At 37.3% G+C, this 27,602-nt stretch overlaps 2 protein-coding genes across 2 annotated transcripts; one reads left to right on the top strand and one right to left on the bottom strand.

Moving 5' to 3' along the window:
* Positions 1 to 12,064: 12,064 nt before the first annotated feature.
* Positions 12,065 to 26,997, top strand: LOC307069727 (charged multivesicular body protein 1B2-like; the record flags this gene model as incomplete). The annotated part of the gene is made up of 7 exons (XM_079728061.1): positions 12,065 to 12,166; positions 18,103 to 18,249; positions 18,640 to 18,708; positions 18,791 to 18,898; positions 23,699 to 23,742; positions 26,471 to 26,543; positions 26,953 to 26,997. Coding segments are annotated over 7 exons (588 nt in total), but the record flags the coding sequence as incomplete, so codon positions are not given.
* On the bottom strand, positions 19,282 to 20,579 carry LOC307069179 (heterogeneous nuclear ribonucleoprotein D0-like; the record flags this gene model as incomplete). Its single annotated transcript, XM_079727355.1, has 1 exon — positions 19,282 to 20,579. The coding sequence occupies one exon, from the start codon at positions 20,577 to 20,579 to the stop codon at positions 19,497 to 19,499; it is 1,083 nt and encodes a 360-aa protein (XP_079583481.1). The 3' UTR covers positions 19,282 to 19,496.
* Positions 26,998 to 27,602: the final 605 nt, after the last annotated feature.

Below are 27,602 nucleotides of genomic sequence, written 5' to 3'. Positions count from 1 at the left end.
CTCTTGTAGACAGCATATATATGGGTCTGGTTTTTGTATCCATTCAGCCAATCTGTGTCTTTTGGTGGGAGCATTTAGTCCATTTACATTTAAGGTAATTATTGATATGTATGTTCCTATTCCCATTTTCTTAATTGTTTTGGGTTTGTTATTGTAGGTCTTTTCCTTCTGTTGTGTTTCTTGCCTAGAGAAGTTCCTTTAGCATTTGTTGTAAAGCTGGTTTGGTGGTGCTGAACTCTCTCAGCTATTGCTTGTCTGTAAACGTTTTAATTTCTCCATCAAATCTGAATGAGATCCTTGCTGGGTAGAGTAATCTTGGTTTCAGGTTTTTCTCCTTCATCACTTTAATTATGTCCTGCCACTCCCTTCTGGCTTGTAGAGTTTCTGCTGAGAGATCAGCTGGTATCCTGTTGGGGATTCCCTTGTGTGTTATTTGTTGTTTTTGCCTTGCTGCTTTTAATATGATTTCTTTGTGTTTAATTTTTGACAGTTTGATTAATATGTGTCTTGGCGTATTTCTCCTTGGATTTATTCTGTATGGGACTCTCTGTGCCTCCTGGACTTGATTAACTATTTCCTTTCCCATATTAGGGAAGTTTTCAACTATAATCTCTTCAAATATTTTCTCAGTCCCTTTCCTTTTCTCTTCTTCTTCTGGAACCCCTATAATTCGAATGTTGGTGCGTTTAATGTTGTCCCAGAGGTCTCTGAGACTGTCCTCTGTTCTTTTCATTCTTTTTTCTTTATTTTGCTCTGCAGCAGTTATTTCCACTATTTTATCTTCCACCTCACTTATCCATTCTTCTGCCTCAGTTATTCTGCTATTGATCCCATCTAGAGTATTTTTTATTTCATTTATTGTGTTTTTAATCGATGCTTGATTCATCTTTAGTTCTTCTAGGTCCTTGTTAACTGTTTCTTGCATTTTGTCTATTCTATTTCCTAGATTTTGGATCTTGGAAATAGAATCTTGGATCATCTTTACCATCATTATTCTGAATTCTTTTTCAGGTAGACTGCCTATTACCTCTTCATTTGTTAGGTCTGGTGGGCTTTTATCTTGCTCCTTCACCTGCTGTGTGTTTTTCTGTCTTCTCATTTTGCTTATGTTACTGTGTTTGGGGTCTCCTTTTTGCAGGCTGCAGGTTCGTAGTTCCCGTTGTGTTTGGTGTCTGTCCCCAGTGGCTAAGGTTGGTTTAGTGGGTTGTGTAGGCTTCCTGGTGGAGGGGACTAGTGCCTGTGTTCTGGTGGATGAGGCTGGATCTTGTCTTTCTGGTGGGCAGGTCCACGTCTGGTGGTGTGTTTTGGGGTGTCTGCGGACTTTTTATGATTTTAGGCCACCTCTCTGCTAATGGGTGGCGTTGTGTTCCTGTCTTGCTAGTTGTTTGGCATAGGGTGTCCAGCACTGTAGCTTGCTGGTCGTTGAGTGAAGCTGGGTGCTGGTGTTGAGATGGAGATCTCTGGAAGATTTTCGCCGTTTGATATTATGTGGAGCTGGGAGGTCTCATATGGACCAGTGTCCTGAAATTGGCTCTCCCACCTTGGAGGCACAGCACTGACTCCTGGCTCCTCAATTTGGGATGATTTGTTGTCTATTCATGTATTCCACAGATGCAGGGTACATTAAGTTGATTGTGGAGCTTTAATCCACTGCTTCTGAGGCTGCTGGGAGAGGTTTCCTTTCTCTTCTTTGTTCTCACAGCTCCTGGGTCTCAGCTTTGGATTTGGCCCCGCCTCTGCGTGTACGTCGCCGGAGGGCGTCTGTTCTTCACTCAGACAGGACAGGGTTAAAGGAGCCGCCTCTTCAGGGACTCTGGCTCACTCAGGCCGGGCGGGAGGGAGGGGCACGGAGTGCGGGGCGAGCCTGCAGTGGCAGAGGTCGGCGTGACGGTGCACTAGCCGGAGGCGTGCCGTGCGTTCTCCCAGGGAAGCCGCCCCTGGATCCCGGGACCCCGGCAGTGGCGGGCTGCACAGGTTCCCGGAAGGGCAGTGTGGACACTGACCTGCGCACGCACACAGCCTTCTTGGCGGCAGCAGCAGCAGCCCCAGCGTCCCACGCCCGTCTCTGGGCTCCGCGCTTTCAGTCGCGACTCGCGCCCGTCTGTGGAGCCCCTTTAAGCAGCGCTCTTAATCCCCTCTCCTCGTGCACCAGGAAACCAAGAGGGAAGAAAAAGTCTCTTGCCTCTTCGGCAGCTCCAGAGTTTTCCCGGACTCCCTCCCGGCTAGCTGTGGCACATTAGCCCCCTTCAGGCTGAGTTCTCGCCGCCAGCCCCAGTCCTCTCCCTGCGCTCTGACCGAAGCCGGAGCCTCAGCTTCCAGCGCCGCCCGCCCCGGCGGGCGAGCAGACAAGCCTCTCGGGCTGGTGAGTGCCACTCGGCACCGATCCTCTGTGCGGGAATCTCTCCGCTTTGCCCTACCCAGGTATGTGGGGAGTTTCTTGCCTTTTGGGAGGTCTGGGGTCTTCTGCCAGCGTTCAGTAGGTGTTCTGTAGGAGTTGTTCCACGTGTAGCTGTATTTCTGGTGTATCCGTGGGGAGGAAGGTGATCTCCCCGTCTTACTCTTCTACCATCTTACCTGGAAGTCTATGTAGTTTTTTTTTTTTAACATCTGTACCTTTTTTTTTAACATCTGTATGGGAGTATAATTGCTTTATTTTAGAAGCATCACATAATTTATCCATTCTATTTAGTGATGCACATTTAGGTTGTTTCCATGTTTTTCTGTCATTATAAATAATACTGCTATGATCATGCTTGTACATATTTCCTGTGTCAGCTGGGACAGTTTCTCTATGGTATATATCTAGGAGTGGGATTGCTGGGTTGGAGACTATGGGTATTTTCAAGTAATGATTCTTTGATGATTTCCATTGTAATCTATATACCGTTTATTTTTCTTATCATGTTTGGTAGGACTCCAGAACAATGCTTAATATATATATATATATATATATACATATATATATATATATATATATCATGCTCACATTCTTCTTACAGTCATCCCTGGGTATCTGCAGGGGATTGCTTCCAACACCCCCCTCCCCCCACAGATGCCCAAATCTGCAGATATGCAGATCTCTTAGATTGGCCTCTATTCGCAGACGCAAACCCACGGATACATAGGGATGACTGTACTGATTTTAAAAGGAATTCTAATTATTCACTGTTAAGGATGATGATTGTTCTAGTTTTCGTTTTTGTGGAATTTTTTTTAACACCTTTATTGGAGTATAATTGCTTTACAATGGTGTGTTAGTTTCCGCTTTATAACAAAGTGAATCAGTTATAAATATACATATGTTCACATATCTCTTCCCTCTTGCATCTCCCTCCCTCCCACCCTCCCTATCCCACCCCTCTAGGTGGTCACAAACCACCTAGCTGATCTCCGTATGCTATGCGGCAGCTTCCCACTAGCTATCTATTTTACGTTTGGTAGTGTATATATGTCCATGCCACTCTCTCACTTTGTCAAAGCTTACCCTTCCCCCGCCCCATATCCTCAAGTCCATGCTCTAGTAGGTCTGTGTCTTTATTCCTGTCTTACCCCTGGGTTCTTCATGACATTTTTTTTTCTTAGATTCCATATATATGTGTTAGCATACAGTATCTGTTTTTCTCATTCTGACTTACTTCACTCTGTATGACAGACTCTAGGTCCATCCACCTCACCACAAATAACTCAATTTCGTTTCTTTTTATGGCTGAGTAATATTCCACTGTATATATGTGCCACATCTTCTTTATCCATTCATCTGTTGATGGACACTTAGGTTGCTTCCATGTCCTGGCTATTGTAAATAGAGCTGCAATGAACATTTTGGTACATGACTCTTTTGGAATTATGGTTTTCTCAGGGTATATGCCCAGTAGTGGGATTGCTGGGTCATATGGTAGTTCTATTTGTAGATTTTTAAGGAACCTCCATACTGTTCTCCATAGTGGCTGTATCAGTTTACATTCCCACCAACAGTGCAAGAGTGTTCCCTTTTCTCCACACCCTCTCCAGCATTTATTGTTTCTAGATTTTTTTAAATTTTATTTTATTTTATTTTTTTGTGGTACACGGGCCTCTCACTCTTGTGGCCTCTCCCGTTGCGGAGCACAGGCTCTGGACGCGCAGGCTCAGCAGCCATGGCTCACGGGCCCAGCCGCTCCGTGGCACGTGGGATCTTTCCGGACCGGGGCATGAACCCGTGTCCCCTGCATCGGCAGGCGGACTCTCAACCACTGCACCACCAGGGAAGCCCTAGATTTTTTGATGATGGCCATTCTGACTGGTGTGAGATGATATCTCATTGTAGTTTTGATTTGCATTTCTCTAATGATTAATGATGTTGAGCATTCTTTCATGTGTTTGTTGGCAATCTGTATGTCTTCTTTGGAGAAATGTCTATTTAGATCTGCCCATTTTTGGATTGGGTTGTTTTTTTTTTTGATATTGAGCTACATGAGCTGCTTGTAAAGTTTGAAGATTAATCCTTTGTCAGTTGCTTCATTTGCAAATATTTTCTCCCATTCTGAGGCTTGTCTTTTGGTCTTCTTTATGGTTTCCTTCGCTGTGCAAAAGCATTTAAGTTTCATTAGGTCCCATTTGTTTATTTTTGTTTTTATTTCCATTTCTCTAGGAGGTGGGTCAAAAAGGATCTTGCTGTGATTTATGTCATAGAGTGTTCTGCCTATGTTTTCCTCTAAGAGTTTGATAGTGTCTGGCCTTACATTTAGGTCTTTAATCCATTTTGAGTTTACTTTTGTGTATGGTGTTAGGGAGTGTTCTAATTTCATTCTTTTACATGTAGCTGTCCTGTTTTCCCAGCACCACTTATTGAAGGGGCTGTCTTTTCTCCTTTGTATATTCTTGCCTCCATTATCAAAGATAAGGTGACCATATGTGCGTGGGTTAATCTCTGGGCTTTCTATCCTATTCCAATGGTCTATATTTCTGTTTTTGTGCCAGTACCATACTGTCTTGATTAATGTAGCTTTGTGGTATAGTCAGAAGTCCAGGAGCCTGATTCCTCTGACTCTGTTTTTCCTTTCTCAAGATTGATTTGGCTCTTCGGATTCTTTTGTGTTTCCATATGAATTGTAAGATATTTTATTCTAATTCTGTGAAGAATGCCGTAAGTAGTTTGATAGGTGTTGCATTGAATCTGTAGATTGCTTTGTGTAGTATAGTCATTTTCAAAATATTGATTCTTCCATTCCAAGAACATGGTATATTTCTCCATCTGTTTATGTCATCTTTGATTACTTTCATCAGTGCTTTATAGTTTTCTGAGTACCAGTCTTTCACCTCCTTAGGCAGGTTTGTTCCTAGGTATTTTATTCTTTTTGTTGCAGTGGTAAATGAGAGTGTTTCCTTAAGTTCTCTATGTGTTTTTTCATTGTTGGTGTATAGGAATGCCAGAGATTTCTGTGCATTAATTTTGTATCCTGCAATCTTACCAAATTCATTGATTAGATCTAGTAGTTTTCTGGTGGCATCTTTTGGATTTTCTATGCATTGTATCATGTCATCGGCAAACAGTGACAGTTGTACTTCTTCTTTTCCAATTTGTATTACTTTTATTTCTTTTTCTTCTCTGATTGCTGTGCCAGGACTTCCAAAACTATGTTGAATAAGAGTGGTGAGAGTGGACATCTTTGTCTTTTTCCTGATCTTAGTGGAAATGCTTTCAATTTTTCACCATTGTGTTTGATGCTTGCTTTGGGTTTGTCATATATGGCCTTTATTATGTTGAGGTATGTTCCCTCTATGCCCATTTTCTGGAGAATTTTTATCATAAATGGGTGTTGAATTTTGTCAAAAGCTGTTTTGCATCTATTGAGAAGATCCTATGTTTTTTATTCCTTAATTTATTAATGTGGTGTATCACATTGTTTGATTTGTATATATTGAAGAATCCTTGCATCCCTGGGTTAAATCCCACTTGATCCTGGTTTATGATCCTTATAATGTGCTGTTGGATTCTGTTTGCTAGTGTTCTGTTGAGGATTTTTTCATCTGTGTTCGTCAGTGATATTGGTCTATAATTTTCATTTTTGTGGTATCTTTTTCTGGTTTTGGTATCAGAGTGACGGGTGCTTTGTAGATTGAATTTGGGCGTGTTTCTCCCTCTGCAAGTTTTTGGAAGAGTTTGAGAAGGCTCTGTGTTAGCTCTTCTCTAAATGTTTGATAGAATTCACCTGTGAAGCCATCTGGTCCTGGACTTTTGTTTGTTGGAATATTTTTAATTACAGTGTCAATTTCATTACTTGTGATAGGTCTGTTGATATTATCTAATTCTTCCTTGTTCAGTCTTGGAAAATTGTACCTTTCCGAGAATGTGTCCATTGCTTTGTGGTTGTCCATTTTATTGGCATATAGTTGTTTGTAGTAGTCTCTTATAATCCTTTGTAGTTCTGCAGTGTCAGTTGTGATTTCTCCTTTTTCATTTCTAATTTTATTGATTTGCCTCCCCTCCCTTTTTTTCTTGATCAGTCAGGCTAAGGGTTTATCAATTTTGTTTATCTTCTCAAAGAACCAGCTTTTAGTTTCATTGATCTTTGCTATTGTTTTCTTCATTTGTATTTCATTTATTTCTGCTCTGTTCTTTATGATTTCTTTCTTTCTACTGTTTTTGGGTTTTCTTTGTTCTTCTTTCTCTAGTTGTTTTAAGTGTAGGGTTAGATTGTTTTTTTTGTGTGTGATTTTTCTTGTTTCTTGAGGTGAGATTGAATTGCTATAAACTTCCCTCCTAGAAGCGCTTTTACTGCATCCCATAGGTTTTGGGTCATTGTGTTTTCGTTGTCAGTTTTTTCTATGTATTTTTAAAAAATTTCTTCTTTGAGTTCTTCAGTGATCTCTTGGTTATTTAGTAGTACACTGTTTAGCCTCCTTGTATTTGTTTTTTACAATTTTTTTTCCTGTAATTGATTTCCAATCTTATAGCGTTGTGGTCAGAAAACATGCTTGATATGATTTCAGTTTTCTTAAATTTTTTGAGGATTGATTTGTGACCCAAGATGTGGTCTATCCTGGAGAATGTTTTGTGTGCACTTGAGAAGAAAGTGTATTCTGCCACTTTGGGGTGGAATGTTCTATAAATATCAATTAGATCTATCTTGTCTATTGTGTCATTTAAAGCTTGAGTTTCCTTATTTATTTTCTGTTTGGATGATCTGTCCATTGTTAAAGTCCCCTACTGTTATTGTGTTATTGTCGATTTCTCCTTTCATGGTTGTTAGCATTTGCCTTATGTATTGAGGTGCTCCTATGTTGGGTGCATAAACATTTATAATTGTTTTATCTTCTTCTTGGATTGTTCCTTTGATCATTATGAACTGTCCCTCATTATCTTTTGTAACAGTCTTTATTTTAAAGTCTATTTTATCTGATATGAGTATTGCTACTCCAGCTTTCTTTTGATTTCCATTTTCATGGAATATCTTTTTCCATCCCGTCACTTTCAGTCTGTATGTGTCCCTAGGTCTGGAATGGGTTTGTTGTAGACAACACACATATGGGTCTTGTTTTTGTATCCATTCAGCCAGTCTATGTCTTTTGGCTGCGGCATTTAATCCATTTACATTCAAGGTTATTATCAATATGTATGTTCCTATGACCATTTTCTTAATTGTTTTGTGTTTGTTTCTGCGAGTCTTTTTCTTCTCTTGTGTTTCCTGCTTTGAGAAGTTTCTTTAGCATTTGTTGTAAAGCTGGTTTTGTGGTGCTGAATTCTCTTAGCTTTTGCTTGTCTGAAAAGCTTTTGACTTCCCTATTGAATCTGAATGAGATCCTTGCTGGGTAGAGTAATATTGGTTGTAGGTTTTTCTCTTTCATCACTTTAAGTATATCCTGCCACCCCCTTCTGGCCTGCAGTGTTTCCACTGAAAAATCAGCTGATAACCTTATGGGGATTCCTTTCTATGTTATTTTTTGTTTTTCCCTTGCTGCTTTTAATATTTTTTCTTTGAATTTAATTTTTTTAGTTTGATTAATATGCGTCTTGGTGTGTTTTTCCTTGGGTTCGTCCTGTACGGGACTCTCTGTGCTTCCTGGACTTGGGTGACTATTTCCTTTCCCATGTTAGGGACATTTTCAACTATAATCTCTTCAAATATTTTCTCAGACCTTTTGTTTTTCTCTTTGTCTTCTGGGACCCCTATAATTCAACCGTTGTTGCGTTTAGTGTTGTCCCAGAGGTGTCTGTGCTTGTTTTGAATTATTTTCATTCTTTTTTCTTTATTCTGCTCCTCAGCAGTTATTTCCACCATTTTGTCTTCCAGCTCACTTATTCGTCCTTCTGCCTCAGTTATTCTGTTATTGATTCCTTCTAGTGTATTTTTCATTTCAGTTATTGTGTTGTTCATCTCTGTTTGTTTGTTCTTTAGTTCTTCTAGATCTTTGTTAAATATTTCTTGTATTGTCTCAATCTGTGCTTCCATTCTATTACTGAGATTCTGGATCATTTTTACTGTCATTACTCTGAATTCTTTTTCAGGTAGATTGCCCATTTCCTCTTCATTTATTTGGTCTTGTAGATTTTTACCTAGCTCCTTCATCTGTGGCATATTTTTTGCCATCTTATTTTATTTTGAGTGAAATTGTGCTCCTGTTTTACTGGTTGTTTGGCCTGAGGCTTCCAACACTGGAGTTTGTAGGTTACTGGGTAGAGCTGAGATGGGTCTTGGTGCTGAGATGGGGAGCTCTGTGCAACCTCTCTTCTATGAATATTCCCTGGGGTCTTAGGTTCTCTGTTAGTCCAGTGTTTCGGACTTGGAGCTCCCACCACAGTAGCTTCCACCTAACCCCAGGCTTGCGAACCAAGATCCTGCCAGCTGGTTCACTCTGGGGTTCCTCCTGTCTCCTTGGGCATTAGAATACACCACCAACAGCTGGCAGGCTCCCTAGTTGTGGGGAGATGCTAACTCCACGTCTTCCCACACCACCATCTTGACTCCGCCTCTCTGGATTGATTTTTATATGTCCTGCTTGGGATTGTTTTTTTGTTTGATTTTTTGTTTGTTTATGCTTCTTGAGTCCAAAGATTTTATTCCCATCAGTTATGGAAGACTCTCAAGTATTATCTCTTTGAATATAACATTTTGCACATTGTCTTTATTATATCTTTGTGGTATTGCAGATATTAGACCTTTTTATTCTGTTTTCTTTATTTCTTGTCCTCTCTTTCATATTAACCTTATTTTTTCACTCTAATCTTAATTCAGGTCTATAGTCAGTTTGCTAATTTTTTTTGTGTGTGTGGTATGCGGGCCTCTCCAGTTTGCTAATTTTCTCCTCAGCTTTGTTTAATTTTCTTTTATCTAGTTTGCTCCACCCCCAGCTGTGAGCCAAGGCCCATAATGACAGTTAACATTGTCATCTCATCTTTCTTTGCCAGCTGATAAGACTTCTTTCTATGTCACTCTTATGCTAATGTTGTAGCCTTTAAGGTTCTAGGTTTATTCAGAAAATTCAGTTCCAGTGTCTCATCTCATGGGCTCCACAGGGGGCTTTGTCTTCAGGGGCTTCAGTGCTTACCTACTACTGATATTTACTTCTTCCTCCTTGTTTCTGTCTCCTGAGGATTTTCCTTCCATTTTTACAATCTAAGCTCTGTATTTAAAAGGGCATTTGTTGTAGTTTATCCAGTATTTCAAGGTGTTATTATAAATGTGTAGGCCTCCATATTAATGGAAGTGGTTCATGTCTTTTTAGGATAAAGGGGGAAAAGCTGTATGGTATTAAATTGACTTTTGTAATGGATCCCCTATTAATATTTTTGGCTAATATTTTATATCATGACCATTCTTAACCCTTAATATTAAATTAGAGTTGGCTATAGTAGGTAGTCAGTCCTCAGTATTTGCAGTTTGTAGTAAAGTTCAGGTTTAAGAGAAACTGAAAACATTCTTTAAAAACAATGAATATATAAATTATATGAATTCCTCTAAAATAGCTGGCTTCTTAATTCAGCTTTTAACAATAGTGACTTTTTCTACAGAGACAGCAATTCTATTTGGGAGATGATTTGAAAAATAAAAAAAATCATTATTTTTTTCTTTATTTCCATCTATCTCAGTGATTCAGGTTCTCTGCAGGGTTCGATTTTGCCCCCCTCCCCAGGTAGCATTTGATAATGTCTGTAGACATTTTTGGTTGTTGTAATTCGGGGAACAGAGGGGTTGCTAGTGTCATCTAGTGGGTAAAGGCCAGGAATGCTGATAAACTTCGTAGAATACATAGGACATCCCCCACAACAAAGTATTATCTAGCCCAAAATATCAGTAGTGCTTAGGTTAAAAAACCCTATTTATAAAAGGAGCTGTAATTTTCTCAGTTACCTAGCTGAAATTGATAAATCTTACTTAAAAATGTAACGTATATGATACATTAAAACTACCCAGAAATTCATACATATATACTTATTTTCTTAACAATTCTAGTTATATCTGTTGTTGATGAAAAATACTCACGGTAGCAAGTCATCCCTCTCATTATCCATAAATATAAGGTGTTAAATTAGAACCATAAAGCCTTTGAGAGATGAACAAGGTTAATTTATGGTTTAGCTTTGGTAAATAATCAAATAATGTTTATTTTCTGATAGTGATATAATCAAACCAACAGTTAGCTCTTTAAACTATATAGTGTATGTGTGCCTTTCAAAAAAATGAACCCTGCATCCTTTATAAATGTCCCAAAGAAATATAGAATCAGGGTTTAAAAAAATAGATTTTACCTTTTTCTAAAGGGCAGAAAACACATAGAATTATTCTTAATAGTGATTTAATCATGATACAAAGCAGTTGGTTTTAAAATAATCCACATTGCTTTGTCAGATTCATGTGCATTACTTCATATTTGTTTTTGCTTGTGTCATGAAAATGGAAGATTTGTGGTATTGCTTATTTGGGTCTTATTCCCATTATATTTTTGTTGTTTTTAATTTGAAATGTTTAATCTTAAAATAGTTTTAGACTTAAAGAGAAATTGCAAAAATAGTACAGAGATTTCTTTTATTCCCTTTACCAAGCTTCTCCTAATGTTAACACCTTACATAAACATAATCATCAACCAAAGGAAGTCCACATCACTACAGTATTAACTAAACTACAGATCTTACTTGGATTTCACCAGTTTTTCCCCTAATGTCCTTTTTCTGTTTCAGAATCCAATCACGCATTGCATTTAGTTGGCATGGCCCCTTCGTCTTCTCCATTCTATAACAGTTCTTCAGTCTTTCTTTGCTTTTCATGAACGTGATGCTTGACAAGAACACTGGTCAGTTGTATCTTACATAGAATGTCTCTCTCAGTTCAGGATTGCCTGACAGTTTCTCTGGAGTAAATTGAGGTTATGTTTTTGACAACACCACCATATAAGTATGCTGTACTCTTCCCAGTTCATCATTTCAGAAGGTAAATGGTGTTGAAATGTTTTATTACTGGTGATATTATCCTTGGTACGGTGGTATCTGCCAGGTTTCTCTACTATAAAGTTGCTCTTTTTCCCTTTGTAATTAATCTTTCTTGCCATTACTTTAATTTTTAAAATTTTTATTTTATATCGCAGTATGGTTGATTTACAATGCTGTGTTAGTTTCAGGTGTACATCCAAGTGATTTAGTTAAACATATACATATATTCTTTTTCAGATTATTTTCCCATATAGGTTATTACAGAGTATTGAGTAGAGTTCCCTGTGCTATACAGTAGGTCCTTGTTGATTATCTATTTTATATATAGTAGTGTGTATGTTAATCCCAAACTCCTAATTTATCCCTCCCCCACCTTTCCCCTTTGATAACCATGTTTGTTTTAATAGAAATAATTTTCTTAAAATTATTGTTTTATTTCTTTTTCTTATTTATTTTCTTCTAAAATTATTTCTTAAAATAATTAACTTAATTTTAACAAAACAAATGTGGAAGAGATAAAAATTGTTCTGTTTTCTCAAATACTTTGTGAATATTTGGTTTAAATAGCATAATCTTATAAGTTTTATAATTTTAACATCTTGTTTTCAGGTAATTAGGTTGGGAAGTGACTTTTTTTTTAAACCTTAACATATAATTTCCGAACACCTATTTAACTTGAAGTTTGCTGCAAAAGAACTTAATAGGAATGCCAAGAAATGTGATAAAGAAGAAAAGGCTGAAAAGGCCAAGATTAAAAGGGTAAGTAATATTTAATCTTTTTACTTTTTCTTAAACTCATGAAATGAGCATAGTTATATGATGGAAGAGTGGTTGTTTTAGTTTATTTTACATTGAAGAAAGATTACTGGCTTTAGCATTTTAAGCCAAATATCTATGTAAGTAAATTATTTATTATCTGACATAATTAATAATGGCTTTTCTTGTTTATTTCTACTTATGTGTGCAAGTATGGCTCATAACACAGAGTATAACTGTACTGTTACCTAACTGTTCTATTGCCTACATCTAATGACTGTCCTTTGGTTTGTAGCCAGAACCACTGTTACTGAGAAGTATAAAGCCTGTATATAAGAATAATATTTCACATTTTTTGGCTCATTTGAATTTCTGTAGTCTCTAAGGTTTTGTTTTTTTTAACATCTTTATTGGAGTATAATTGCTTTACAATCATGTGTTAGTTTCTGCTGTATAATAAAGTGAATCAGCTATTTGTATACATATATCCCCATATCCTCTCCCTCTTGCATCTCCCTCCCACCCTCCCTATCCCACCCCTCTAGGTGGTCATAGAGCACCCAGCTGATATCCCTGTGCTATGCGGCTGCTTCCCACTAGCTGTCTTACATTTGATAGTGTATATATGTCAGTGCTACTCTCTCACTTCGTTGCAGCTTACCCTTCCCCTCCCCGTGTCCTCAAGTCCATTCTCTACATCTGCGTCTTTATTCCTGTCCTGCCCCGAGGTTCATTAGAACCATTTTTTTTTTAAGATTCCATATATATGTGTTAGCATACAGTATTTGTTTTTCTCTTTCTGACTGACTTCATTCTGTATGACAGACTCTAGGTCCATCCCCCTCACTACAAATAACTCAATTTCATTTCATTTTATGGCTGAGTAATATTCCATTGAATATAAGTTTTATATATACATAGTACATAGCATTAATGTATATTGTGACTTGTGTATTGTGTATTTGCTAGGATTCAGAGGGCTCAGCATATAGTTGGACTCATGGCTATGACATATTACACTAAAGGATACAAAGGGAAAACACATGCGGCGATGTCTGGAGGAATCCAGTCTTAAGCTTCCAAGAGTTCTCAGTGGAATCACACAAGACAAGCTTAATTCCTGCAGCAACAAATTGTGACAACATGTGTTAAATGTTGTCTACCAAGAAAGTTCTCCTGTGACTAGGAGTCCAAGGCTTTTATTGGTAGTCACGCAGGGATCCTCTGCCTAGCACACACCAAAATTCCAGTCTCCCAGAAGGAAATCCAGTGTTTGGCATAAACCACATTGTTTGTATAAAGAGTTTAGGCACAGTGAGCCACTCTTAACTGTTCTGGGAAAGATGGAAACCTTCCCCAAATCCAAGTTCCTAGATGCTAGTTACATGCCAAACTTGCAAATAGACCTTTCAAAGGACAGCAGACTCAGGCTTGCTGTGTTAACTCTCTTCTGCACATGTGTATTTATATATCTATTTTTAATATTTTATTAAATCACTCTGATCTTTGGTAGGTAATAGCATATATCCTACACTTAAATTGAGTCACTTTGGGTATGTTGTCTATGCTCTTAATAGAGAAAACTTTATGGGAAGAAAACTTTCAGAAAAGGAGATAGAAATAGTTAGGCTGAGTTAGAAGAAAAAATACTTAAAATTGATGTATTAGCATCATCCTTTTCTAAAAGTATAAGCCCAACTATTTCAAGGAAAGAGAAAGCATAAAAAAGATTTTGGTCTAACATTTTTATATATTGAAGAAATTAGAAATAATCTAAAAATAATTTTTGAATTTTCAAATCTCCAGCAAGCACAGCAGTATTAAAACATGCATATTCCCAACAAACAAAGTCCAGGCCCAGATGGTTTTACTGGTGAATTATACCAGACATTTAAAGAATTAAAGTACACCTTTGAACAACACAGGTTTGAACTTCACAGGTCCACTTGTACACAATTTTTTTTCAACCAAGATGTACTATAGTACTACACTATGCATGGTCAGTTGAATCCGTAGATGCAGAACTGTAGATGCAGAAGGCCAACTGTAAAGTTATACATGGATTTTTGAGTGAGTGGGGTTTGGCACCCCTAACCCCATGTTGTTCAAGGGTCAACTGTAATACCAATCAACCTCAAACTCACTCATCCAAAAAATTAAAAAGGAGGAGACACATCCAAACTCACTTTATGAAGCCAGCATTACCCTGATACCAAAACCAGACAAGGAAACTACAAGAAAAGAATATTATAGGCCAATATCCCTGATGAACATAGATGTAAAAATCCTCAACAAAATAGTAGCAAACCAAATTCAACAATGCATTAAAAGGGTCATACATCATGAATAAATGGAATTTATTCCAGGGATGGGATGGTTCACCATCCACAAGTCAATCAGGGTGATATACCACATTAACAAAATGAAGGATAAAAATCATATAATCATCTCAATAGATGCAGAAATGGCATGTGACAAAATTCAACATTCATTCATGATAACAGCTCTCAACAAAGTGGATATAGGGGGAATGTACCTCAACATAATGAAAGCCATAGATGACAAGCCCACAGCTAACATCATACTCAAGGAAAAAAAGCTAAGAGGTTTTCCTCTAAGATCAAGATAAGGATGCCGACTTTTACCACTTCTGTTCCACATACTGCTGGAAGTCCTAGCCAGAGCAATTAGGCAAGAAAAAGAAATAAAAGACATCCAAATCAGAAATGAAGAAGTAAAACTGTCTCTATTAGCAGATAACATGTATTACATATAAAAAACCCATGGCATTATATATAAAAGAATCCACAAAAAAAACCATTAGAATAAACAGATGCAATAAAGTTGCAGGATACAAAATCAATATACAAAAGTCAGTTGTGTTTCTATAACTAATAATGAACTATCAGAGAAATTAAGAAAACAATCCTATTTACAATTTCATTAAAAATAAAATACCTAGGGAAACTTAACCAAGGACCTGAAAGACTACACTGAAAACTACAAGACATTGATGAAAGAAATTGAAGAAGACACAAATAAATGGAAAGATATTCCATTCTCATGGGTTAGAGCAATTAATATTGTTAGAATGTCCATACTGCTCAAAGCAATCTACAAATTCAGTGCAATCCCTATCAAGATGCCAATGGCATTTTTCACAGAAATAGAACAAACAGTCCTAAAATTTGTATGGAACCACAAACGACTCTGAATATCCAAGGCCATCTTGAGAAAGAACAAGGCTCAAACATCATGCTTCCTGATTTCAAACTATATTACCAAGCTGTGGTAAATGAAACAGTGTGATATTGACATAAAAACAGACACATAGATCAATGAAACAGAATAGAGCAATCAGAAATAAACCCACACATTTATGGTAATTTATTTGCAACAAAGGACCCAAGAATATACAATGGGGAAAGGACAGTCTCTTCAGTAAATAGTGTTGGGAAAGCTGGACAGCCACATGCAAAAGAATAAAACTGGACCACTGTCTTACAACATATACAGCAGTTATCTCAAGATGGATTAAAGACTTGAACTTTAAACGTGAAGTCATAAAACTCTAGGAGAAAACGGAGATGGTAAACTCCTTGACACTGGTCTTGGCAGTGATTTTTTGGAATTGACACCAAAAGCAGAGGCAACAAAAGCAAGTATAAACAAGTGGGACTACATCAAGCAAAAAAGCTTCTGCGCAGCAAAGGAAGCCATGAAAAAATTTAAAAGGCAACTTACTGAGTGGGAGAAAATATTTGAAAACCATACAGCTGATAAGGGGTTTACATCTGAAATATGTAAAGAATTTATACAAGTCAAAAGCAAAATACCACACAATTTGATTTAAAAATGTGCAGAGGATCTTGATATACACTTTTCATAAAAAGACATACCAATTTGCCAACAGGTACGTGAAAATGTTCTCAATATCACTCATCAGGGAATTGCAAATCAAAACACAATAAGATATCACTTCACACCTGTTAGAATGACTGTCATCAAAAAGACAAAAAGCAAAAAGTGTTGGAGAGGTTGTGGAGCAAAGGGAACCCTTGTGCACTCTTGGTGGGAATATAAATTGGTGCAGCCACTATGGAAAACAGTATGGAGGTTCCTTGAAAACTGAAAATTAGAACCTACCATATGGTCCAGCAATTCCACTTCTGGGTGTTTATCTGAAGGAAACAAAAACACTGACTCAAAAAGATATATGCACCCCCATGTTCATTGCAGCATTATTTACAATAGCCAAGACATGAGGGGATTCCCTGGTGGTGCAGTGCTTAAGAATCCACCGGCCAATGCAGGGGGCATGGGTTCAAGCCCTGGTCCGGGAAGATCCCACATGCTACCGAGCAACTAAGCCAATGTGCTGCAAGTACCGAGCCTGTGCTCTAGAGCCTGTGAGCCACAACTCCTGAGCCCACATGCCACAACTGCTGAAGCCTGCGCGCCTAGAGCCCATACTCTGCAACAAGACAAGCCACTGCAATGAGAAGCCCGCACACCGTGACGAAGACCCAACGCAGCCAAAAATAAATAAAATAAATTAATTTTTTAAGAAAGACATGAAAACAACCTAAGTGTCCATCAATGGATGAATGGAAAAAGAAAATTTGGAATATATATATATATATATATATATATATAAAGTCGAATATTATTCACCCATAAACAAGGAAATCCTGTCATTTGCAACAACATGGATGGACCTTGAGCATATTATGCTAAGTGAAATAAGTCAGAGAGAGAAAGGCAAATGCCATGTGATCTAACTTATGTGGAATCTTAAAAAAAAAAACAACTCACGGATAAAGAGAATAGATTTGTGGTTGCCAGAGGAAGGAGGTGGGCGGGTGTGTGTGAAATGGGTGAAGATGGCTGAAAGGTACAAACTATCAGTTATAAAATAAGTCCTGGGGATATAATGTACAGCGTGGTGACTACAGTTAATAATACTTTATTGTATATTTGAAAGTTGCTAAGATCTTAAAAGTTCTCATCACGAGAAAAAAATTGTAGCTATATGTGGTTATGGATGTTAACTAGGAAAAAAAACTTGGAAAGTGTTTGAGGTTGCATATACTAATGTATTTATCACATTGGTGTTTATATTATTGAAGAATTGGAAACAAACTAAATACCCAGCAAACAGGGATCTTAATTGATCCATGTGCTCTAATTTCAGTCACTTATGTACCCTATCGATTTTTCTATACTGGGGTACCATCTGAGCTATTTAACATTTTTCTTTAAATTGACTTTTAACTTCACACCTGGCCATAGCTATTACAGTATAGCAGAAAGCATGGATCTGTGCTAGTTATATCCATTTCAGATATACATTTAAATAAATGCATAATTAAAATGAAGACACTTATGTCTGTGTAACATCTAAAATCATTGTATGTACTATCAGTAGTGTTTGTACCTCACACGAGCAAAGCCCTGATTAATGGTGCATCCATACACCACAGTCTTTTTTTTTCTTTCAACACAGTCTTTAGAGTGATGATGTAGTTATATATTTATTGACTTAAAAAAATTTAATTAGGTGAGAAAACAGTATGCTCTGATGCATGTACTCTTGTAATTTATATTGTAATATTTCAATAAATAGGTTTATGTACTTGGAATACTTTATACTGAAATATTAATAGTGGTAATGGCTGAGTGATTATGGGAAATTTTTTAAACTTTATATTCTAATTTCTTAAAATGTTAATGAGTATATATCTTTTAATCATAAATAAAAAATTAAAGGACTATTAATTCTCCTTTTATTTCCTAAAAATACTAATTGTAAAAGCTCTTAAATATTAAAAATATGTTAGTTGGGCATTGTTTTCCTCTTTCTAAAATATCTACTTTTGCTCCCTATATTTATTTTTGGTGTTTGTCTTCACTGTTTACTTTTGCTCTGTTTAAAACAGGTCATTCAGAAAGGCAATACAGAAGTTGCAAGAATACATGCTGAAAATGCAATCCGCCAGAAGAACCAAACAATTAATTTCTTGAGAATGAGTGCTAGGGTTGATGCTGTGGCAGCCAGAGTTCAAACTGCAGTAACAATGGGCAAGGTAAGCCTTAATATCTGTAAATAATAGGAACTCTTGATTTAAGTTATTGGAGGTATTAAGAGTTGTCAGAAATCTAAATCTACTGCAAAGTGCTACAAGGGTACTCACATTCCTGAGCAGGAGAAAGATAGTCAAGATGCTTAGTGAGGAAATCGATTTTGGCAGTGGCTTTTCAGCTAAGGTCTAATTAGTTGTCTTCCAATGAATAGTCAAAGATAAAAGATAGTCGATGCCTAGACCAGAAATACATAGTGTACTTTTACTGTTAAGGAAACCGTAGATAAATTTTATAAGATGATCTACAAGTAATATAAGAAACTACATAAATTTTGAGGTTGTTTATATTATAGGATTCTCAGTCTTCTTTTTTTTTTTTTATACTCCCAATAGGTAACCAAGTCCATGGCAGGTGTAGTTAAGTCTATGGATGCTACACTGAGGAGTATGAACCTTGAAAAGGTAAAAATAAATAAATAAATTGATGTTCAGATAGGATCTTTTCAGAGTAAGTTTTTTCTTATGACCATATTTCTTTTTGCAGATTTCTGCCCTGATGGACAAATTTGAACAGCAGTTTGAAACACTGGATGTTCAAACGCAACAAGTGGAAGACACAATGAGTAGTACTACAACCCTAACAACACCACAAGTAAGAATAGTTTCTCTACTTACACTAACTTTTAAAAATTACCCAACTTCAAAATATAATGGCTTTGTGAACCTAAATCATCTCTAGAATGTGAAGTAAATATGGTATATCCCCAAAATACAAGTAGGAAGTTATGCTCTGACCCTGGATTCCTAAGGACATGTTAGAAGATGACATTTCCTATCTTGTTTTGAAGTTCTAAGATTTATTATAGGTCACATGTCTAGAGAGTATGGAACTTGGTTCTGCCCTGCTGCCAGTGGTCCTTATTGATGAAAGCATTGACCTAGAGACTCACTGAGGCCAGTGGGTATTAGGTATTATCCTAACCCCAGTTAGGTCATCTCTTTGCAGATATTCTGCGTCCTGCCTACTCTTTTTTTTTTAAGAAATAAAACAATGAAAGCAAATTGCTTTTAATGAGAACTCAGAATTAAACTTCAGAGGGACCCAACGTCAAACTTCCATTCAGGGACTTGATACAAAAAATTTAGTTTGAACTGCTATTAGCAGGTGGCAGGAGCCACCTTCAAATGATTCTTCAATTTGGAAAATACTGCTTCACCACCTGTTGGGGATAAATTGCAAATGGAATAATTTAGTATGGTTTGTAGCTATTTTGATGACCACCTCGCCTGGATACTTTCCCATAACCACTCTGCTGGTTGCTATAATCACCATATCCATAGTAGTTGTTGTAACCAGTGTAGTCATATCCTCCATAACCACCGTAACCTTGGCTGTTATATCCATAGTTGCCATAGCCTTGATTCCAATAGTTACTATATCCCTGGTTCCAGTTTTGACTGGGGCCACCACCTCTTCCACGAGCTCTTCCCGCAAATCCTCCTCTAGATCCCCACTGTTGCTGTTGCTGATACTGTTCCTTCGACATAGCTACTTTTATTTCACATTTACTAAGACCAACATTGTGGTATTTCTTTTCCATTATCTTCTTCACTGGTTCCTCTTCCTTAAAGGTAATAAAGCAGAATCCACGCCTCTTATTGGTCTTGTTGTCCATGGGGAGCTCTATGGATTCAACCTCATCAAAACCACCAAAGTACTCCCTTATTTTCTCTTCAGGTGTATCTGGAGAAAGGCCACCAACAAAAATTTTTTTAACAGGCTCTTTTGTTTTCATGGCTTTGGCCCTCTTAGGATCAATCACCTTCCCATTCAATTTATGTTCTTTCTGATCCATGACCTTATCCACACTCTCCGATTCTTTAAATAGCACAAAGCCAAAACCCCTTGATCGCCCTGTGATAGGATCTAACTTCAGAGTGCAGTCTACGACTTCACCAAATTTGGAGAAGTAGTCCTTCAGATCTTTCTTTGTAGTGTCCCAGCTAAGGTCTCCTATAAACATTTTCCATTCTTCCCACTGTGCCATCGCTGCTTCAGAGTGTCGTGGGGAGGAGTTTGAATGGCCTTCATCCTCCTCGTTCTTACTGGCATCGATCTTCGCCCCCTCCGACTCGGCGCTGCCTTCTTCGGTGCCTCTGGCCGCGGTTCCGCCCCCGGTCCCGGCTCCGCTTCCCGCCGCCGCCGCTGCCCCCTGCGCCGCCGCCACCATGGCTCCCTCCTGTTCGCCCGCCGAGCCGCCTACCGCCGCTGTTGTTGCTGCCGCCGCCGCCGCCGCCGCCGCCCCGTCCCCGCCAAACTGCTCCTCCGACATAGTGCTACTGCCTCCGCCGCCGCCGAGACTACACCCGCCGCTGCCGCGAACCGAAACTAGCAGCAAAGTAATCCCCGCCGCTGCCGCGCGCCCGCTCTACCGCGCGAAGCACACAACAAGACAGAGAAGGCGCGCGTGGCTGCAAAGGATCCTGCGCCTCTCCCCGGCCTTCCCCCCTTGCCTCCCACTCTCGCGCGGCGCGCACTCCCACTCTCGTCCGCCGCACTAAAAAAGAATAAGAAGCAGCGGCCCTGCCTACTCTTTAGTTATGTTATTAGGCACAGATCAAGATGAACAAATAGTAAATTACAAGATCAATTATTTTTCAGAAAACTAGGATGTTTTCTAGGATGTTGTTGCATCTGCAACTTAGAGATGTGCTACAGAGAAAATTAAATTTGAAGCTAGTTTGGATGTCACGTGAGCCAGAAGTAAAGTTTTTTTGAAACTTGAATATTAAAATAGAAGATTTATATCATTACCACTCTTCTTTTTGATCCCAGCACCTATCATATTGTTCATCAAATAAACAAAAAACTTGTTATCATTACATAAGATGATAATATGGATAATTTACAAAACAGGTTAGGAGGAAAATCAATAGCCATCCATCAAAATTTTACTGAAGGTGATGCCTTTCACTAAGAGGTAAATAATAAGAGAACAAGCTTATATTCAGCTTTTAGAGTTAAGAAGAAAGTATTCATGTGTATGTCTTATAGAGAGCATATATTTAGCCATTACTTTTATACCTCCTCCAGAGCCTTGCTTCCCCAAAGCGTGGTGCAAAAATCAGGAACATCTGTATCATCTGGGAGCTTATTAGGAATGCAGAAATTCAGACCCTATCCACAGATATATTGAATTGGAATCATTTTAATAAGATTTACAGGTGATATTTATGCCCTGATTTTGAGAAGCACTGTCCTAGAGTTTCTGATTCTTATTCAGGCACCTTAGGTGATTTCCAGGTGATTTTATGGTCAAGATTAGGAAAACACAAGGGGACTGGAAAAATGACTTGAAGTCCGGACACTTGGATTTCTAATCCCTACTCTGCCACTAATTAAGTTTGGGACCTTAAGATACTCAATACCTTGGGCCTCAGTATTCATAGCTGTAAAATGTAGGGTTGGATTTGATGATATCTAAATGCCTTTTAGCTCTGAAAAATCTTGAGATTCATTCACCTAACATTTGCTAAGCACCTTCTCCTGTGTCAGGTATTGTGCTAGGTGCTGGGGATATTCAAGTATATACAAAACATTTTTCATAGAGAGCCAACCAGAATTTACAACAGAAATGGACATGCTTAGATGCCCAAATTCTCATACCTTGCTAATGAGTAATTAGAATTTAAATTGACATATTCACTTTGGAAAAGCAATGTGGTAATATCTACAGTCCATTCTTAACATAGCAGCCAGAGCAATCCTGATAAAACAAGTCAGATCATGTCATTCTTCTGCTCAGAGCCCTTCAGTGGCCCTACATGTCTCTCAAAATAAGAGCCAAATTCTTTATGGTGGCCGATGGTGCCCTCTAGGATCTGCCTCATCCTGCTTCTCTGACCTTATCTCCTATTATTGCTCATCACTCTACTAAGATATTGGGCTCCTTGTTATTTCTCACACACCATGTATATTTCTTCCTCAAAGCCATTCACTTGCAGGTTCCTCTGCCTGAATCTTCTTCATCTGTCTTGCACTCATCCTCATTGCCCACTCCCCCACCTCCTTCAGTTCTTTGTTCAAATGTCATTTTCTCAGTGAGGTTTTTTATGATCATCCTACTTAGAAGTACACCAGTGGCACATCCACCATGCGCTGTACTCCCTATCTACCATCCCTGCTTTATTTTTCTTCATTGTACATATCACCTTCTAATAAACCACATAATTTTAAAAGTTTTTATCTGCCCCTCCCTTTCATGTGCACACACTAGAATGTAAGCTTAATGAAGGCAGGGATATTTTTAATTATTTTTGTTTACTGATGTATCCCTAGCACTTAAAATGATATCTGGCATAAAGTAGGTGCTCAGTTAATATTTGTTGAATAAATCAGAGTATATGAAAATGCATATAACCTATAACCTAGTACTTCTATTTTTAAATTTATACACAAAAAACCTACATGTGTATAAACGTACTTCTACATAAGAATGTTCATTGCACTATTGTCTATAATCAGGAGAAATTAGGGGAAAATGTCTAAATGTCCAGAAATAAAATGGATAAATACAGTTGAGAATATTTTATATTACAGTACTATACAGGAGTGAAAGTTAATGAACTAGAGCTCTAGATCTCAATATAATTAGATCTTATAAGGTTGAATTAAAAAAACAAGTTGCAGAATAGTATACTTAGTATAATGCCATTTAAGTAAATTTTAAAAACACAAATAATGGTATTATAGATATGAAGTAAAAACAACACAATCTAAATGCACAGAAGTATTTGATCTATTATTTTCTGAACTTCTTTATATTTTGAAGGTGAATGAAAGACAAGAGAGACTAAGGCCCAACAGCATTATTAGAGGTTTGCTTAAAATTTGGCACCTTGTGGTAGAGCTGTAACTACATCTTAGAGCTCCTACCTGTATGTTCTAAATATTTTAAATAAGTTAAAAACAAGCTTTTTTTAAATTAATTGGACTATATTCCCTGAGAACTCCTGTACTGTTGTAAATATCTCAATACTTATATTTTATTCATCTCTAGATACTTTAAAAATTAATCCTTAATATCAAATTTGCATCAACTAGCAGAAAGGACAGTTATGATTAATCTAAAATTTAAATCTGTTACATTTTAAATATGAACAAAGTTGGTTCGCTCCATTAGAGAGCTACATTACTCAGATTCAAATTATATGTGAATATCACTGTGAATATTTTTCACATAACCTCATAGTTTAAGGCTTTATAACTTAACATTTTTCATAAATAAATCATTTTATGAGATAATTCAGCTCCCTCTGGTGGTAAAACAATTTTTTTAACTTTCTTTTAAAAACTGTAGATCAGTTCCCCGTTTTTAAAGCTAGGTCAGAAACAAAAACTACCCAAAAAGCAAATACCATTCAAATACAAATTCTCATTTTTTTATTCTAGAACCAGGTGGATATGCTGCTTCAAGAAATGGCAGATGAAGCTGGGTAAGAAATTATTCAGATGCTTTTTAAATAATCTTGATTTAATATCTACAAGTCCTACAATTATGTAATGTGGATAAAAATATGTCTTTACCACCAATGGTCAGAGTTAGGTTTTTGATCCTAGAATTTAGTGCTTCAAGGACCTTTAGAACATCCAGCTCTTTGTCATGCTCACAAAAATGTGACTTTGTTCCAATCATCTTAGTATTTTCTTAAAAATCTCTGGAGATAGATTCGGTTAGTGTGTGATAAGAAATGAAGGAAGGTGGCTGAGGGAGGCAGGAGTGTTTAAAAAGTTTCCTCTGTACCATCTGTGTTCAGCATATATCAAATGTTTAATTTTTTTAATATGATCTTCCAAAAGAATTCTACTATGATCAGGCCATTAAGTCTTAAGCCCAGTTTGAGTCCTGCAAACTGAGCAATATGTGCAAAACATCCAAGGAGTTCAAAAGATGGCAGCATTTCATTGTTGTAGATGGTTATTTGTTGTTTACAAAAGTAAATAATTAACACCCTTTCTGGCACAGCTATTAGAAATAGGGTATCTGTTAGGCTATTTATTTTAGGCTCTTCATGTTTGAGGGGAATGACTTGACTGTAATATTATCTGTGCTACAGAAGTCATGTTATATCAGTATTCTCTGGTATTTTACTTAGTTCAAGAGAACATTATAGTAAAGAATTAAAAATATTTTTTTCAAAGATAAAGATTACAACTGGGTGCTACTAAAGTTTTATGCTTTATCTTCAAAGGTAGAGTAATAGGTTGAAATAAGGTTCTTGAAGACACCTGGAAAATAGAGTTGATGAATATTATTCTAGTGTCGAAACTAATGCTTAATTAAAAAGAACTTTATTAGTTATCAGCTCTTTAGTTCACTGTTGTATCTCTCATTAGTGGATTAAAACCTAGGTTAATAAATCAGGTTTGCAATATTTGAGAACAGGGCTGGAGGGTAGGTGGTACACTATTTTGCTTTGTTAGTATCCTAATATAGCCCATATCCAACAAGGAGTAAGAAGGATGATTTTAAAGTGTTATAGGAGAGACTAAGGCATGTGTAAGAAGACTCCATTTTATTAATATGAGGCTAAGAACTTGTTTCTGTTTGTACCAAAGACGAAATAAGAAGATCGGGCTTGAAAATAGAGCAAGGGAGGTCTCGTAAAACGAATATTGCCATACCACAGCCTTACTGACACTCAGTGGAAATCAAGTTCAGAGGACAACTTTTTTATAGGATTTAGAATAGGATTTCTCAAACTTGACACTGTTGACATTTTGGGCTAATAATTCTAGGGGCTGTCCTATGTATATAGGATGTTTAGTAGTGTCCCTGGCACCTACCCACAAGTAATATCACCCCTTCCCCAGGCGTGACAGCCAAAAATGCCTCCATACATTGACAAATGGTCCTTGAGTGTAGGGAGTCAAAATCAAGTGATTACTTCTGTCAATAATGGGTGGTGACTGGAGCAGTAGAAATAGGTAGAACCATTGATGTCAAAATACCCATCCTTATAGATGTTTAAGTATAGCAAAATTCTGTTTTAGCATAGTAAAATTTTAGTATACCATATCTTTACCTTTTAAATAGCAATCTGTCTCTAGAATCTCTTAATGATGAAGTTACTGTATTCACTGTAGTGTTTTCAAACTGGAGTTGGCATACACTCGTCTAGAGACAGGCAGAAAGAGTAGTTTGTATCCTACAGGAGTATTTATAATGGAGATTAAAATCGTGGCCTTGGAAGGAGACAAACCTGGATTTGAATCCTATCTGTCACTAGAGTGATCTTGGGCAAGCGTACTTAACTTTTCTAAACTTCAGTTACATGGGTAGGTGCAAGTAATGATTTCTAAGAAGGGTAGCTCAGGATCTAAACACGGAACTTGAAGTTAGCTCAAATGTTAGATATGGATATTGATCCTGAGGCTACATATGTCTAGCCTGTTTTATCTTTTTTTGACACATTAATTTTCTTTACAGTAGAAGACATATAGTAATCTCCGGTAAATTCAGTACATTGGATAACCATTGTTTTGGTCTTTCTTTTTGTTCAGATGACCAGATCATTATCCTATATTTTATTCACTTTTCTATCATAAGATTATCATCCACATGGGTTGCCACTAGGGCTCAACAAAAGCTCTTTAAAATTAGTAATTCATTTATCCTAAGGTGGACATTCAGAATATGCATTTTTGAATTAATTAGTTTATTTATTTTTGGCTGCATTGGGTCTTTGTGCTGTGCACAGGCTTTCTCTAGTTGCGGCGTGGGGTGGAGCTACTCTTCGTTGCGGTGCGAGGGCTTCTCATTGTGGCTTCTCTTGTTGCGGAGCACTGGCTCTGGGCGCATGGGCTCTAGAGCACAGGCTCAGTAGTTGTGGCACACGGTCTTAGTTGCTCCGCTGCATGTGGGATATTCCAGGACCAGGGATCAAACCCATGTCCCCTGCACTGGCAGGCAGATTCTTAACCACTGCACCACCAGGGAAGTCCCCAGAATATTTTTAAGTTCTATTTGCAGCTATAAAATGGAACCAGTATTATGTTTATTTAAATTAAGGTAAATTAAGGTAAAATGATAAGTAGAATATTCAGATTTGCAATAAGCATGAAGTATTTGCTTATAATAACAATTATAAGCTTGTTATAATTAGATAAGGAGAAAAATGCTTATATTAACATTCATTTATGTTAATTATTTTAAAATTGTAGCCTTGATCTCAGTATGGAACTACCACAAGGTCAAACAGGTTCTTTTGGCACAAGTGTTACTTCCATGGAACAGGTAGAAGTTGAATTTTATCTTGATTTGTATGAACTTGATGAATGAATTAAATATGTGTATTTATATTTATATATAAGCAAATATATTCTCCTTTTATCTATTATAAAGAGTATTTTTCTACTATAATATAACATCATCGTAAATAAGCAAGATGTAATTAGCCTTTAACTCCTTAATGATGGACACTGCATGCATATTTCATTTAGCGATTGAATTTGTTCCCCTTCATAGCCTTCTGCTCTAGTAAGTTCTCCATTTATTTTGAAATGTTTAAAAAAAGTAAATTCTTAATATTTTTGTGTGAATTTTTGAGACAAGATTTTAAATCTTATTTGAATATGAGCTATTTAAAATATTAGTGATTTATATTTGTCACAGCCCTGTGACTTTTAATCTTTGCTTTCTCCAGGATGAACTATCACAGAGACTTGCTCGTCTACGTGATCAAGTGTAATTTAAAGAACTGGCACTTTTGTTTACTTCACTGGCTTCTGAAATATTTTGTGTGTATGTATAGATAAGTTTCACTCAAATTACACTAAGAATGCCATACATTACAGAATGCTTAACACTATTTGTATATAATGCTTTCTTTTACCTTGCTGTACTTTCCAGTACTTTAATTCCAGAGAGTTTCCACCTTGACAGATTTTAAAGTTTAGTATATTATGTTGAAAAGTGCAAGAGATGTTTTTTGTAGGTGTCTTAGACTGAGCTAGCATTAACTTGTTGTATGTGAAATATCTTCCTCAAAAATTACATTAAAAAATTGAGGACCAGGGCTTCCCTGGTGGCGCAGTGGTTGAGAGTCCGCCTGCCGATACAGGGGACGCGGGTTCGTGGCCCGTTCCGGGAAGATCCCACATGCTGCGGAGCGGCTGGGCCTGTGAGCCATGGCTGCTGAGCCTGCGCAGCTGGAGCTTGTGCTCAGCAACGGGAGAGGCCACAACAGTGAGAGGCCCGCATACCGCAAAAAAAAATCGAGGACCAACGTACTACAGAATAAAGTATAGAATAAAAGTTTTGGTTTCTTTTTAACTCAAGGTAGTTTTAAATATC

Source organism: Hyperoodon ampullatus (assembly GCF_949752795.1).
Source record: "Hyperoodon ampullatus genome assembly, chromosome: X".
NCBI lineage: Eukaryota > Metazoa > Chordata > Mammalia > Artiodactyla > Ziphiidae > Hyperoodon > Hyperoodon ampullatus.
Note: the sequence above shows the minus strand (reverse complement) of the source record. Positions and strands in the feature narration are given on the sequence as shown.